At 34.8% G+C, this 17,368-nt stretch overlaps 2 protein-coding genes across 3 annotated transcripts in view; one reads left to right on the top strand and one right to left on the bottom strand.

The window, feature by feature from the left end:
• Positions 1-2,558, top strand: part of LOC149822544 (uncharacterized protein At1g51745-like) — a 39,485-nt gene extending 36,927 nt beyond the window's left edge. Inside the window, exons 3-4 of one of the 2 annotated variants that reach the window (XR_016426221.1) lie at positions 999-2,238; positions 2,365-2,558. Coding sequence is in view for 1 of the 2 variants with exons in the window: in XM_089981623.1 (XP_089837749.1) it covers positions 999-2,107 (1,109 nt within the window). In the remaining variant the exon portion in view is untranslated. Of the gene's footprint in view, positions 1-998 lie in introns of both variants that reach the window. The other variant, XM_089981623.1, reaches the window with a different exon arrangement.
• An 8,896-nt stretch (positions 2,559-11,454) lies between these two features.
• LOC149822543 (cyclin-A2-4-like) overlaps positions 11,455-17,368 on the bottom strand; it is a 38,051-nt gene continuing 32,137 nt past the window's right edge. The window contains exons 7-12 of the mRNA XM_089980299.1: positions 13,806-13,881; positions 12,795-12,871; positions 12,662-12,695; positions 12,395-12,547; positions 12,154-12,300; positions 11,455-11,986 (exon numbers count right to left, since the gene is read on the bottom strand). Coding sequence (XP_089836425.1) covers positions 11,930-11,986; positions 12,154-12,300; positions 12,395-12,547; positions 12,662-12,695; positions 12,795-12,871; positions 13,806-13,881 — 544 coding nt within the window. The 3' untranslated portion in view covers positions 11,455-11,929. The remainder of the gene's footprint in view (positions 11,987-12,153; positions 12,301-12,394; positions 12,548-12,661; positions 12,696-12,794; positions 12,872-13,805; positions 13,882-17,368) is intronic.

Raw genomic sequence — 17,368 nt, 5'->3', positions numbered from 1 at the left:
TGGATTGTCATTATATTCATGATGAATTTTTGAAGGACACTATTGAACTTCCTTATGTTACATCATAATGTCAACTTACCAAAGCATTGCCATCTCTTCGGTTCTCTTTCCTTCTAGGCAAACTTTCGGTGATCTAACCATCATTTTGAGGGAGGGTGTTAAAATATATGCATATTTATATATGTATATACTTGTTTATGTATATATATACATGCATTTATATGTATATATATTATATCTATTATATATATTATTATGTAATTAGTAATGTCCTCTAGGGGCATTGTAGTCTTTTTCATTTTACATAATAGTAGCTGCCCATTAGGGGCAGCATTGTAATTTCTCCCCTTTTTAATTTTTCTTGTTTTTATCCTTTCACTAAAGTGAAAGGGTACTTTTGTAAAAGGCTCATAGAGCTGTTGGGACGTTGGGGATATCTCTATGAGCCCTCCTTGTGGCTTATTTAAAGGGGCTTCTTGCCTCTCTCTTGTATGCTTGTCTCAAGCATTCTTTAAAAGACTTTATTTTTATATTTTGTTTCTCTCTATCCTATACTCTTTGTGAGTTGGTTTTGCTAGCCTCTGTGGCTTATTGTATTTTGCCCATTAGAGATTTTTGTGTTTGTGTTTGTGCAGTCTTTGTAGCCCTTAGTGGCATTGTAGTTGTACACATTTGGGTTTCATTACAATGTTTAGTCCTAAAATCATCCAGTTTGCCTTTAGTTAGTAAAAAAAAGTGACTGACACTTTCATTATTTGATTTGTGTAACAAAGACCATAAGATGAGTTGTTTTGTAAACAAAGGACAAAAAAGTCATTTTATACATCAGGCAGGTATTTGAAATGCATTTGAAAAAAGTAGGCGGTCAAATGTAATAATGCAAATATTGGGCGGCTTTCTTTGAGTAGCCGATTTAGGGTTTTTTTTGTAAATTATTCATTGTCTTCACCTCTTTTCTTGTTAGCCTGATTACATTTCTTATGATCTATTGTGCACAGATACCTCTCAGGTACTCACTAGACCAGGATCCAGAAACACAGACAGATATATCCGATATGGTTCCTCTTATTTTCGAGCTAAAGGGAAGTCTGCAAAGATGAACAGTGAGGATCTTGATGATTCAGGATATTCACGTTATGCATCTCAGTCCCATCCTTTCAAGCAGCGTGCAGCCAATGGCATTGATGGCGTGTCCAAATGGCAGTTGAAAGGAAAGCGCAATATGCGGAATCTAAGCAAGAGGCATACGGATGTAGCTGATGGATGTGCTGATGAAGATTTCTTTGAAGCAGAGGAGAGTGTAATGGGCATGAATCCAAGGCCTTGGTTATCTCAGGAAGCTTTGGGTGGGTATTGGGAAGAATCTGATGATTGTTTTGATCCAAGGTTTTATGCATCTGAACTTGACCCGATGTATGATAGTGGTCAAGATGGTGTGTCTGAATCCATGCTAGTCAATGTCGACCTGAAGGTCCAAGCAAACTACCAAGGTGAGCATGTCCCTCTAGTTTCCTTGATGAGCAGACTGAATGGAAAGGCCATAATAGGACATCCCGTGCAAATTGAAATCATGGAGGATGGTTCTTCTGAGCTGCTTCTTGCTGACTCTGGTTTCCATGATGATTCCAGTGAGAAAAATGAAAGCACACCAGTTCCACCTGTTTGGCGAACAGCGAGAAGAACAGCCATGCAACGAGTACCCAGATCGCAGCCCTCCGTGCAGGAGAATGAGAGCTTGGCAAACTACTCATCTCTTGAGTCTAGACCTCCACTGAAGAAACTCAACAATGGAAATGATCATCACAAGAGTGGGTCAAGAAGAAACAATAACCATGCTCCTGTTCCTATTGATAAGTTGTCAAGAAAGCTCCCGAAGAAAGTATGCTTATCTAACCAGAAAATCCGGATGCTTTCTTCATTTGCTACTGAACAGGAAGGCAGTAGTAAGAATGGGAAACTGGAGTCAGCACCTTTAGTAACAAGCATTCCTGTGGAAGCTGTTTTCGAGAGGTTAAAAGAGTCCTTTAGCGTACCTTCTGCTCATGTATCCATGAACAAAGATGCAGCAACACAACCTGATCCACAGAAGGATATAGCAGAGTCCTAATCCATAATCACTTTCTTGGTTTGGCCTGGTTCTGTGGCTTCCACTATATGAATGGGGCTTCCTTCAAAGTGGAGTCTGCCTCTCCCTCTTCTGGGGCTAAAGAGGTGCATCTCCCATGCTACCCTTTATAGGTAAATTTTGATCAATCAACTATTGTAGATGGAAATTCTTCCATGTTCTGAAACATGATTCATCTTGTATACCATTCTGGCTTTGGAAGAGTGGTTGTGATTTACTCCATTTGCATGAACCTCAAGGTCGGGGACTGGTGGCCATAGCTGGATTGTTAACACTGCATCAATTACAGAGCCTTTCTTCTGTATAGTACTTGTTGAACATGGAGGGGGAGGGTCCAAAGAAGTTTTACATGGATTATGGACTAACTGGCTCCTTGTAAATTACTGCAACAGTTTTTAGCATATTGATCTAATCTAATCATGCTTCCAGTGCAGATTAAGTTTGAACAGAATTCTGTCATCCAACAATGGTGGTAAGGTTTTTTTTTGTATTTATAGAAAATGTTGTGACCATTGGTTTCCCACGTCTTCATCTCAATAGTTCATCTGTTTTTTGTCGATGTACTCATGTAGGTGATGGTTAAATTCACGTAGTTGCGATTTATTTGGTGTTTATTTTGCAATTTGTTAAAAAGGAGGATTATTCAACCTACTAATGAGGATTCATATGTGGGTCCTCTCTAAAAGAGAGAAAAGAGGATACACGTGTGATTGGTTTGAAGTAACTTAGCATATTTCCTTTGTTATGAACGTGCCACATGAAATGTCCTTTTTATTGTTATCAAAATGACAAAATTCTGTAATTCAACTTTTTGGTTCGTTACGTGTGTATGTGCTCACGCATTCACTTTCATGCCACCCCTCTGTTGGTTCGTTAGTTGTTTATGATAAAAAAAACTGGCTAAAATTCAAAAATTCGAAGCCACCAAGGATCAATTGATTTGTGATAGTAGGTTGAATGACAAAACCTTTTCAATTTTGATTAACTTGTATAGGTTGATTACAAAACAATCCTTGATGCAGTGAGACGACATATGAGAGAGAGAGAGAGAGAGAGAGAGAGAGAGAGAGAGAGAGAGAGAGAGAGAGAGAGAGAGAGAGTCATTCTTATATTGGGAAGCGAGTCTAAGGCAGTTGTGAGTTGTGGCACTTGGAATATCCCTGCGACTAATCAACAGGCAAATAACTATTGTACAGTAAAAATAATGTGTTTCTCTAAAAACCCCACAATTTGTTAATATCTGCTCCTTGACAAAAACAGCAAATAGCTAACTTTGTTAGGACAATTTTACCTTTTGCATGTGTGAAACTGATGAAGTTTGAGACTGCAAACTCTTAAAAGGAGATTGTTACTTTTTTTTCATGACATCCCGAAGTTCACAGACATCCTTTTAAACCCAAGCATTGAAACTTGGCAAGTACTTGATTAAGTGGTCATGTATATCTTCTTAATATGTGAAGTACTCAAATATGCGATGTTTTTCACAAATATGTGATTTTTTTTAAGAGATAGTAAATACATATCGATTTACGCAAATTTTTGGCATGCGAACTTCGCATGTTTTGCTACATAATATATAAAGTTGATTTTGTTCATTTTGTTTCTCTTTTTCATTTGATTTTGAAAAAAAATATAACCCTTTTCCCTCTAGAATCATAATAATTTTTTCTCTCCCCTTGCAGTGAGTCTCGTGAAATTTTTTTGCTACATTCTGACAAGGTTGCATTTTCATCTTTTCATTGATTTTCTCGGTTATGTGAATTTTATACGAACTATATATATATATTGTTATATTTTATTTCAAACTTTTTTTAGATATGAACATTTAATAGCCCAATGCTTATTTGTGTTTGATTGTTGTGGATGTTTTTTTATGTTTATTGTGTTTTATTTAATATTTGTCATCGAATTTACCGTTTAGGGTTTACAATGTTCAAGTTTTTTCATAGATATATATTTATTTGTGTTATAGTTGATTTATGTTTGTTTTCTTGTCCTTTAGTTAATATTTAATATTTTTTTGTTAGTATAATGGAGCTAGGGTTTACTCTGCATAATCATTGAATAGGAATTAAGGGGTTGTTATATGGGTAGTTGGGTTTTAGAGTGTTTATTGTAGGTAGTTATGTTAATTAAATGTATGAAGTGTATATAGATGATCTTTTCTCACATGCTATTTTTATTAGATGAATGATATGTTGTGTGGTTGGTGTAAATCGTTAATGATAAACTCTGAAATTGTTAGAGTACACTACTATAATACTAATCACCCTACTTGGAGATCTATAATCGTTTCAAAAAATAGTAGCTATAAAAAATTTATGACTTTGATGTCTCGTAAAACCAGATATGTGGAAGAGTCAATGATCCTCCGATACAAATTTTCTCTGAACCTTGATAGCTAATATAAATTGATGAATGTGTTGTACGATGATGATGTGAAATCGATGTTATTTTGTGATGACGTTTACTTAGTTGCTCATAAAGCTAAAGAATAAGTGGATAATGCACATATATCTAAGGCACCATGTATCGAGCTCAGTCTTTTGGCGATCATCTAACGGTCCCAAACAATGAAGGATATTGACGTCCCAACATTTAGCTTAAGCACACAAAGGGCATGCAATTGCACGAACCGATTAGAAATATAGATGTTTGACATATAGGGTAATGAAGAATGAACAATTGATGTTATACATGATCAAAGATCACTGCAGAGAATGTGGAACCACATGGGCAAAACAGTACCAATGATCTTTATCGTATTAATTTGAATGACATCCAGCCTTCTCAGGCCGATGACAAAACTTGCTACAAGTTGCTGGACTTTATAATTTATTCTTGAGATGTAAGTATTATGATGCATGTTATATTTTATGGTTAATTTTGAATGTTGGAGATGTAAACATGTTAATGCATGGAAGCAACATAAGAACTAGATACAATACATTTTGAATTAGTTTGTGCAACCAAATAATCAATTGGTGGTAACAACTATCATGTCAATGGTGGAGAATCGGATGATACCAACAATGATGACTATGCCATGTCAATGGGAGAGGAAGACGTCAGTGATGATATGGGACAAATGGCATTTGAGAAGCTGATCCCTTGGTATGTTGTATATATATGGACATTTATTGGGTAGTATAATTATTTTATGATATTACACTAATGAGACGTAGTTGAATATGTTCTCATTTAATGAATTCTCCTACAATGAAAATCATTGAAACAAAGGATCTCGTTTGTATGACAACTTGCATAGCGAACATTTTAATGATTGTAAAAACTTTTAGTAGCTAACAACATGCTCAAACAATAAAGAATTTGCTTTTGACAAAATGTTTAATGATCTCTAGCACTATCGCGAGTTTGTGAAATATCATATGATTAAGAATAACTATAAAACAAAATTTTTAAAGAGATGCAATAACATTCACTGTCATATGCACAAAAAAGAACCCACAAATGACACTTGATTACTCTTGAAAAATCCATTGCACAAAAGTGCATGGAGTAGGGTTTTTTCAAGTGAAGAAGTATCAAAGCACACATACATGTGGTGGATCACTAAGCAACCTTATAGTGAAAAAAGTGCATTCTAAGTGGATTTCAGGTGTTATCCGCAAACATATCCACGGCAACCCGAAGATAACTCCAAGAGAAATCATGAATAACATCAATCATGAGAAATGTGTGGAGTTTACTTACAAACAAGCATGACATGGACGAAAACGAACTAAGAAGACAATATATGGTTTATTCAAAGAGTTCTTCAGGATACTTATCGCCCATTTGAATCATTTGATGAAGGCTAACCGAGGATTACTAGAATACATTGAGATCGATAAGAAATATCAATTTTAGTACATGTTCTTATCCTTTTGTCATAGATGGATTTTTGAAATGATGCCTTCCCAGTTCTTATGGTAGATGATATATTCCTAAAAAAAATACATAAGCATATTATTGTCGGCCTAGTATTGATTCTTGTGGTGATATGTTTTGATAGCATTTGTTGTTGTTGATAAGGAGTGAAATAATTCATGGGTGTAATTTTTTAAGCATCTAAAGAAAGAACTCACATGCTTTGATGAATATAATAAATGAATACAACTTACATTTATTTCAGATAAGCATGAAGGTCAAAAGTATCTTGTCCCCCCCCCCCCCCATGGCCAACATGTCATGTTGGATATTGCATGAAGCATTTGACATAAAACTTTTCTAAGAAATTTGGTTTAACACTCAGTGCACTTTGGTAGAGTGTAGTTCGAGCAGCCATGAGACGACAATGTAATTATTTTCTTTAAAAAAATTGAGGGCAAGACAAAGTTACATACAAATATGTTGTCACTGACGTGAAATAAGAACATTGGACTAACAGTCACTTTCCAACGAAATACAACAAAGAGCTTCAATTTATGGATTCTCGTCATACGTGACAAGCCCCTAATTTCTCTTATTAAAATGCATCATTTTGTGTTGACGAAATTTTTTTAGAAAAGAAAGAATACTATGTAGTATATGTCAGGCGTTGTAGTGTCGAAGGTAAAAGAAAAGCTAGAGGAACTGAAGAGAAAAACACAACTATGTATGCAGGTAGTGCATTGACACCAACATCGATACGAAGCCCATGCCCAATCTTATGGTTATAGTGTTGATCTTGATAAGCAAAAATGTTCTTGTGAAGAGTGATAGGGTAGTAAGATTCAGTGTGAACATGTGATCACATGCATTTTGTATAAAGGAAAGCTATCGGAGGATTACTGTAACAAGTTCTTCACAATTGAATCGTATCAAACTGCATATAATGCATACATTAATTCTGATGATAGATAATGTCTTATACATCGCTCCATTGACTCTTATATTTGTCTATCCATCAAAAGTGATTTGTAAAACAGGGCCACCTAAGGTGAAGAGACGAAGAACAAAATATAAGGATGTTGTGCTATAGAAGTACAATATATGTGGTGAGGTACGGAAGCATGAATAGCAATATGTTAAAGTACGTATGCTTTGTTAAGAGTTGTTTAATAAATTACTTCAATGACTCTTATATCTTCTATGCATATATTAGATATGTCTTAACTTAGTATATGATTATTATATATATAATTATGGTATATATTTTTTACTCTACATGTAATACTTGGGCAAAAATCGAAAATTGAACTTTACACAAGTACGATCATATGGTATGGGTGAGATAGGAAAGCAATGGACAACGAACAATCACAATTGATTAGTAGTTGCAATTGATCACAAAGAAGGGCAACGATGTGAATTTCGATCTATGGATTCATGCACAGACGACTAATAATGTATGAACATGCTTATTCTTTTGAATAAATAAAATGAATGCAATGTATGAGCAGATTCAAATTTGAATGAATGAATGCAACATATGATCATGCTAATTTTTTTGAATGAATAAAATGAATGCAATGTATGAGCATATTCAATTTTGAATGAATGAATGCAATGTATGAGCATATTTTTTTTTGAATGAACAAAATGTATAAGTAGGTTCATTTTTTTGAATGAATGAAATGAGTGAAATGTATGAGCAGATTCAATTTTGAATGAATAAAATGAATGCAATATATGAGTATATTTAATTACATAAAGTTTATTTTGAATAGTCAATGTAAATTTGTATGAATGGTCAAACTTTAAGAATATAAATTATGAGTTTAAATTTTGGATGTTCTTTAAATATTCTATAATATGTAATTTATGTTTTATAAGTAAAGATATTACTTAAACAGTTAAATTGTAAACTTGCGAGGATGACGAATTCCGTATAAAATATAGGTGAACAATAACAAGCATTTGCGGGGATGAAGAAGTCAACATAAAATATAAGTGAATAATGACCAATATTTGCGAGGATGAGGAAGTCCATGGGGTATATGCGAACTTAGTCAAGTATTTACATAAAATATATGTGATCTTTGTTCACTATTTGCAAAGTTACATAGTTTAGTTTAACTTCACATATATTTTCATAAAATTCACATATATAGAACAAAGTTTGCACAAATGTATTTGCGAACTTCATGTAACTGAAACATGTCAAAACTTTACAAATAGCGCACAAGAGATTTACAAATTTATCGAAACCTTAAATGCAAGTGTCCTCATATTTTTGCAAAAGTCCTTACCAGCATTAATTGTAATGCTTTGATAGTAAAAAAATAATGGTTCACATTTTAGGATTTGTTTTCGCCTTTAAAAAGCAACGATGGAAAAGATTTTGGAACAAGAGGAGGAAGTTGTAGTTGAAGCGAACAAGATTTTGGAGAAGATAAGAGGTAGAGATGCTGACGTGATGAATGATGTTGATCGTCATCAACAAAATGAGCAGTCCCCGGTTATAGAGAGTGCGAAGAGTGTTGGCAGTTTCACCTCAATCATTTGCTCGAGAGAAGAGAGGATTTGTGAACAAAAACAGTAAGCCTACTAATATTAAGAAGTCAAATATTAAACCATTGATGTGAAGCTGTGTCTGATTGAAAATGAGCTCTTGGAGGAACAAGTGTATGCTCTGGGTCAGATTACAGAATTCACAAGCTTAAGAGTCGGATTGTAGAGGAGGCAATTTCACCTCAATCATTTGCTCGAGAGAAGAGATGATCGATGGACAAAAACAATAACCCAACTGGCATTAAGAAGACAAAGAATGAACCCTTTGATGTTGCGCCTTTCTCTATTTCATCAATTAATGACCTTGTGCGACATAGTCCGTCGAACCCTCTAATATTGAGCTATGTATTGTGAATGCTTGTAACATGTGCATTTTTTGAATAAATGAAATGAATATATATAAGAGAAGGTTCATTTTTGAATGACTAGAATGACTATATATTTATGGAAATTTTTTTTTTGAATGAACAAAATAATTATAATAAATATATTATAAGCACATTTAGTTTGAATGAATTGAATGAAGTTTTATCGCACCCTTAGACTAAAAGGTACATTTGTAAAAAAAAATTATAGACATCACGAAATCCACATAAAATATAGGAAAAAATGAACAGTATTTATGATAATGAAGAAGTCTGCATAAAATATATGCGAGGATGAGAAGGTTCACATATATTTTATGCGAACTTCCTCATCCTCACAAATATTGATCATTTTTTTCTATATTTTATGCAAACTTTGTGAGGTCTTCTTGATAAAATATATGCAGATTTTCTCAACCTCACATAAAATATATACGAACTTGTTTGCATTCATTTTATTCTTTCACAAAATAAAAGCACTCATATATTGCATTCATTCTATTCTTTCAGAAAATGAAGTCGCTCAAACATTGCATTCATTGTATTTTTTCACAAAATGAAGTCGCTCATACATTGCAATCATTTCATTCTTTCACAAAATAAAGTTGCTCATACATTGCATTCATTCACAAAATAAAGCTTCTTATAAATTGCATTATGTCATTCTTTAACAAAATAAATGAATAGTAATACATTGCATTTATTTTATTCTTTTACAAAATAAAGTTGTTCATACGTGCATTCATTCTATTCTTTCACAAGAATGTTGATTCTCACTGCCTCTTTGATGGAGAGAAAAACATAGTATTTGTAGAGATACCTCCATCTCTTGAGCCTCAAGAATGCTGCATATCACCGCATCTTTAATGAAAAAAAAATACAATATACCATCATTGATTTTAAATTCTATGTTGTTATCTTAATTTTTTTTGTCCTACCCATACCATGTGATGGAATGCCGACTTTGAGATATACCAACTCTATGTTGATGAAGAGAAAATACACTATACCTTCAATTTTATATCATCATTGTTCATGTTCACTATGATAAGAATAAATTTCCAGATGATCAACTCAAGCACTACGCGAACCTCATGAGTTTTACACATGCAAGTATAGGGGTGGCAAAATTTGACACGACCCGCCAACCCGCTTCTTAGCCGGGTTCGGGTTTGGCTTAAATGGGTTCATGTCGTAAACGGGTCGACCTGCCTAACCCATTTATTAAATGGGTCAGGTTCCTGTTAGGGGTATGCCAACCCGGTTGACCCATTTAATAAACGGGTTAGGCGAGCAGGTCAACCCGTTTACCCAAACCCTACCCGCCAACCCATTTACTCAAACTCGACCCGCCAACCCGTTTACCCGACCCGACCTGTTTATTAAACGGGTTAACCGTGTCGTGTCAGATTACTCGTTTAATAAATGGGACAGATTCGTGTTTGCCACAACCGACCCATTTAATAAACGGGTCAGGTTTGTGTTGAGGTATGCTGACCCGCCAACCCGACCCGATTGCCACCCCTACATGCAAGGGGTAAAAAGGTCCTAACAAAGTTGGCTATTTGTGGTTTTGGTAATCAAGTGAATTTTAGCAAATTCTGAGGTTTTTAGAAAAATGTGGTCATTTTCTGCTCAATCAACTCTCTTGGTGAAGCTGACCAATCTTTTTTGTTTTTAAGTAGAGAAATCTAATCCAATAATTTAAAATTTATCCTATTCAAACTATCACAACCGTAGCCTTCCTCTAAAAAAAAGAAAGGAAAAACAATTCTATACCCCAAAAAATGCCAATATGCATTCAGGGGATTGGTTTCCTTTTATGTATGACAATCGATTATATGCTTGTTCATTGTTCAAAAGATTCAGGTCATTCACAAGACTTTCTTTTATATTGATTGTCTTCTTACATAAACTTTTCAATATGTAAATGAAACCCGCAAAGACTACAACTCCTTGCTATTTTTCATAAACCTTGGATTGTGTTTTGTCCACTTAAAATGGTTTTACGAGTCATAAAAAATTGGTAGAGAGAGACTATCGTATTCTTAACCACGATATTGTAGATGGTACACTCTTAATTGCATTGGATCTAGCCACCAAATCTTGGATTTTTAACTGTATAGATGTGCATGGCATAGTTCACTTACTATGCTAATAGGCTTAATCATCTTCAGCATACCATAAGATCCAGTTTTCAAAATGTAAAAAATCAACTGCTCACAGATCCTGAAGATGACGGCTTAAAAATGACCCAAAATATTATAGTGAAAACAATAACTAGAACAATGTCAACATTGTAGGCTAACTTTTGTTTTTAGAATTTACATCCACATAAATTAAGGTGTGCCACCATAAGTTATGATGGTTTAATACCATAATAGACAACAAAATGATGGCCGCTAAAATATTATAGATTTACATCTGTCAATTAGGTCTGTACCGAACAAAGCAGCAAAGCAGAGCAATTATATTTAAGCATGTATATGTTCATCAAATGATACAAATTTTTTTTGCTGGATCATCAAAACAAAACCTCATTTTTTAGTGGATTGTCACAACAATTTTGTTGCTGGATTGAAAGAAAAAGAGACTAGGAATTACAGTTACCACATACACAATTGCTTGCAAGCAGTTAAAGCCGCAGACTAGAACAGACTCTTTTTTTGATAGGCCAAACTAGAACAGACTCTGTAGCACTAGTATGACAAAAAATGATAATGTAGGAAAGCTTGGTTAAAGTTAGTCCCTGTAATTTGAAATGTAACACTGACTGCCTCCTGCATATCTTTATTCATGGTCAACAGTTCATGGACCAATCTATGGCAAAGAGACATGAAAAGATGGCACATTGTGGCCCAGATCGATATGTTCGGATCTTGGTCACCTAAGGGTAGCAGCTGCATTACTGGACAGGATAAAATCCATCCTAAAATGCACGGAGAGAATAAAATTGCAATGGTTCTTCAAAACTAGCAGACAGCCAATTGGTTGAGTTTTTGTCTCAAAGAAAGAGCGTATCAAGTGGTTTTGTAAACGACAAAGCTGCCACGGACTTGAACTGCCACCATCACAAGAAAAGGTAATTCAAGACAGTATATAAATGACTTTGTTAACAATGCAAGCTTAATATCCAAAAGCTAATAATATTAGCCTATTTTACCAGGTGGAGGGTTGAAAGCTTAAAATAGACAAACCAGAAATCAGGGTACATTATCAGACAAGTACCTTTTGTTGGCTATACTTCTCTCTAATTGCTTTAAGAGAGATACTGGTAGTGGGATCATTGGCATCCATTTGCAGACGATGAATTTCAAACACTACATGTTTTAGATCCAATGCCTTATAATTGGTGTAGTGCTCCAGGGTTGAATTCTGCAGAATATATCAAACACCAAATAGACAAATTTTAGAAGTTGTGGCTTGTCTAAAATTATGAAACAAAGATAAAAATGCAAAAAGAAGAGACCCAAGGGTGTGATGATTGGTCCAGCGTCCATTTGGCTAGGAACACAGCAGATGCAGCTATAAGAGAAGGGAGGAACTTCAGGAACCCATAATCAAGTAATGTAAGTTCTGCTAGATAATTTGCCAAGAACTCCAATGCATAAGTTTGATCCATCTGAACCAGGTCATCAACTTCAGTAAACAGGATCCATGGTCAACTGTGACTAGAATTTTAAGAAATTCCATATCGAAAAAAAAAGTGACTAGAAGTTCAAGAAATTCCATATACCATATGTGAAGCTTGTGCTGCTCGCAGAAACCGCCTGAAAAAATCACCATGACATAAAAGACAATTCTGGTAGACGTTACTTCAATAGATAACCAAAATAATTGCTGTTAAAAACTGTAAAACGATCATTCACCGGAGAAATGTCTTTGTAGTGGGTGCAGTCAACTCAAAGCACAAATGGTTCAAGACATCAACCTCCATCTTCAAGACCTGTTACATTTTCATAAGAATGAGGGAAAGCCCTTTAAAGGTCCCACCATCTGTAAGGTAATAGCAATTTGACTAGGCCTAGGCCAAACAATCTCTTGCAGAGCCAAGTAACAGACTAACAGGTCCTGCCAAAAATTGGTGACCATGCTGACTAATTTTGCAAATACAGATCCGTCAGAAACAGTCACAAATATCTAGTCACAGATACTGGCAATCTTTTGATTTTCTTGAAAAATGTGAAAAATATATTTGCCACATTTTCCCTGGTCTATATGCAATATTTTGAAGAAAACTTACAAATTGATTTTTTTGCATTTATTTATTTTTTGAATAAAACGTGATGAAAATGCTTGGTAAAAACCAAAACATTTTTAGCTCCCCCACCCCCTCCACATGAGCAATTTAAACATTAGCTGTATCCTAAGTCCCCCTGCTAATTACTTGATAAATTTACTTATTTGTCAAGATTATCAACCTAGCAAGAAAACTTATTCCCAAGCCCATGACTGAAAAGTCACTCTTTTCTTCAATGATAAGTAATCCAAAGACCCATCTTCCCTAATATCTTAAAAAGGACGCTTATAGTGTTTGGTTTTGTGAGTCTTGAAACTTCAAGCAAAAGGCAACAGTAGTTGCCTATGAAAATTTTTGCATGATTGAATATAAAAGAAATGTTGTTACATCATAAAGGAACAAATGATGCAAGATAAACTCTTCATTCTAAATAGAAATTTACTAACTGGTGAGGAAATTTTCTGGATCTGCACAATAATATTTTATGGCAAGAATCCCTATTTGATACTTGAGGAAATGCTTCATTTGTTCAGGTTCGCTCTTTGTAAATTGCAAAGATGAAAATAAAAAAAGTAACGTTAACAGGTTTGGTATATAAGTGCAACATGAACATGTTCAAGATCAATGAAAATGAGCATACCTGTTCCCTATTGTATGTATTATCCGTAATCAAGCAAAAATCCTCCACACGAGGTGCACATATTTCTTCATACTTCCTGAACACCAAACCGGTAACAATTGTAATGAAATCTCAAATAGAAATACACTCACAATGCTACTAAGAGCATACAAGAAAGTACTCAAGCACAAGGTCACAAAGGCAATACACTAGCCACCAATGGGCAAATACAAGGCCACTAGGGCACACTCACAATAGCTCACAATGGCACACAAAAGAGCACAAACAATATAAATTTTTTTATTTTATTCACTGTAAAATGCTTAAGAAAACCATACAAAATATATGGGAGAGATCCCACATATATAGAGAATAGAGGGAGCAAGAGGACTAGCCCAACTAGCTGTTTGCCTAGTCCCAATGGTTAGAAAAGATTCAAAAAAATAAAAAATGAAAAGTATAAAAATGCCCCCAAAGGACATGATCTATTACAAGAAAGAAAAAGACAAAAATGCCCCTAATGGGCATGACCTATTACAAATACAAAGAAAAAAAAAATACATAGGAATCCTATATATATATATAATAACTATACAAGTTAACAACAATCAAAGTATTGATCACCATGACTGATATTAGCAAGGAAAATTTTATTTGATGTTCATCCAAAATACTGAAATACTGCTGGTTCATGATATATATTAAAATTTAATTGTTAAAACTGTTAAAATAGAACATGAGTATGGGTCTGGATTCCAGATCCATATGCACATTAATACGCACGTTCTATTTTAACATGTTAACGTGTGTAGGGTTTTCATTAATGGCATTTATGTAATGTAGCCATTGTATTTTGTTTATATGTAATGTTTAGGGCTCGGTGGCTGTGTTGTTGAAAACATTCAGAGCAGTCCTAGCTTTTGTGCAGCTTGAAATGAAACGGGGATCTTCGAAACACGAGCTTAGATTCACAAGGGCAAGTGTCAAGAATGACACTAAAGCATAACCCTTAAAAAGGGTATAACTGAAAACAAAATAAAAATAAAAATGTATTCTTTATTGATATGAAAAATCAATTGCTTAAGAAGCATTGGAATTAAAATACAAGAGGGGCTGCACCCCTTTATATACACAGCTGAAAGAGGACTCAATAGAGCTGTTGGACACAGTCCAATCCAACAACTCTATTAAGAGTTGTTGGACTGTGTCAGTCCAACAGCTCTATTGCTAGTCAAGTCTGGACAGGACTTGACTAGCAACAGTCATTCTAGTTCAAATTGAACTAGATGACATAAAGACAAAATAAAAATAAAGAAAAGAATTATAGAAAAGAAAGAAATAAAAAATGTATTTATATATATATTATTATATATATGTACAGTTTTACATTTTAACACTCCCCCTCAAACTTACGGTACAATGAGCGAAAGTTTGTCTAAGAGAGTGAAATTGGAGAGTAGCGAGAGGCTTTGTAAAGAAGTCTGCTAACTGATATTCTGAAGTGACATATGATAGATCAATAATCCCGTGTAGATATTCCTCTCTGACGTAGTGACAATCCATTTCGATGTGTTTGGTGCATTCGTGGAATGTTCTGTTACTGGCAATGTAGATCGCATTTTTGTTGTCACAACACATTTGTGAAGCCTTTGTTGCTTCAGCTCTCATGTCAGCAAGCAGTCGTCGGAACCAAACTACTTCCATGGTCGTGGTTGTCATGACTCTCTATTCAACTTCGGTGGATGAGAGAGATACCTTCTGCTGCTTTTTACACCTCCACGAGATCAATGATTCCCCTAAAAAGACACAAAAGCCAGTGGTTGAGTGTCTGTTATTGGGATCACCTCCCCAATCAGCATCAGTATATGCAATTAAATCAAGAGAAGAGGAGGAAGATAAGAAAAGTCCTCGTGAAAGAGAGGACTTGATGTATCTGATAATACGCATGACTGCTCCCATATGAACAAAAGTAGGAGCATGTTGAAATTGACTTGATGTGTAAACAACATGTGTTATATCTGGTCTGGTAATGGATAGATAGGAAAGTGCCCCGACAAGCTGTCTGTAAGGAGTAGGGTCTGCAAGAAGTTCTCCATCATCAATCTTCATTTTAACATTAACAACTTTTGGAGTGTCAACTTTCTTATCATCAGTAATACTAGACCTGAAAACAATATCAAAAGCAAATTTAGTCTGAGATAATAAATATCCTCTAGGAGAATAAGCAACTTCAATGCCTAAAAAATATCTCAACAAACCCAAATCAATCATTTCAAAATAAGATTTAAGAAGTGTTTTGATTGTTTCAACTCCCTGTTTATCGCTTCCGATGATGATCATATCATTCACATAGAGAAGAAGCACAATGATCCCTGCATCAGAATTCTTAATAAACAAAGCAGTGTCAGTTAAACAGAATTGAAAACCAATATCATTCATAACACAACTAAACTTATTATACCAAGCTTTTGGTGCTTGTTTAAGTCCATAAAGAGCTTTTTTTAAGTGGACTTTACCCTTAGGAATACTTAGACCAGGAGGGGGTTCCATGTATACTTCTTCAACTAGCTTTCCATTTAAAAAAGCATTTTTGACATCCATTTGAAAAATAGATCATTTTTTGATAGAAGCTAAGGCAATTAAGGTTCGGACAATTGTCATACGAGCCACTGGAGCAAAGGTTTCTTTATAATCAATCCCATATTCTTGGGCATAACCTTTGGCTACTAAACGGACTTTATATCTTTCAAGAGTACCATCACTCTTGGTTTTAATTTTATAAACCCATCGACATCCTATAGTTTTCTTCCCTAGAGGAAGATCTTGAATATTCCATGTAGAAGCCTTTTCAAGTGCATCTAATTCAGCTTTCATGGCTTCTATCCATTTGATATTATTTTTTGCTTGAAAATATGTGGATGGTTCTTCGTATGAGTGAATTAATGCAATAACTGCCCTATATGTGGGTGAAAAAGACTCGTATGATACAAACTTTCCTGGAGGCCTCGAGACTCGGGATGATTGTCTAGTTGGAATGTTAGAATATTTTTCAAGTGCAGATGGAGGATTAGACTCTTGTCGCCTGGAATATTAAATACTAGTATCTCACAAAGATGGGGATCGTTCCGGAACCTTAACTGAAGCTCACAAAGATGAAAGGAGATCAAGAAAAAGCTCTTGAGGGAGATCCTCGTCTCAAAGCAATCGAAGACCATCAACGTCAAGTGGAAGATTGGGAAAGCAACCATGTAAAAATTCTAGCATGGTTTATGAATAATGTTGAACTTAAGGTATGTGCAAATATTGAAAATTTTTGCTGAGTCAATGAAGCTTGGTTTTTTATGAATGGTATAAATACCCAAAAAGAACTTGCAAGAGCCTATTTCTTGCAAGAGAAAGTTAGAACTACAAAACAAGGGGATATGAGCATCCAAGATTACTATAGTGCTCTAAACCCTTTGTGGGATGAATTGGCTCTTTTAAAGCCTAAATGGGTGGCTATGAAGGATGTTGAGATTAGACAAAAACAAACGAAACAAGATAGATTGTTTCAATTTTTATTGGGCTTCATCCCGAATTTGAAC

The sequence above is a fragment of the Nuphar pumila genome, chromosome 11, assembly GCF_984573655.1.
Source record: "Nuphar pumila chromosome 11, dmNupPumi1.hap1.1, whole genome shotgun sequence".
NCBI classification, from domain to species: domain Eukaryota; kingdom Viridiplantae; phylum Streptophyta; class Magnoliopsida; order Nymphaeales; family Nymphaeaceae; genus Nuphar; species Nuphar pumila.
Note: the sequence above shows the minus strand (reverse complement) of the source record. Positions and strands in the feature narration are given on the sequence as shown.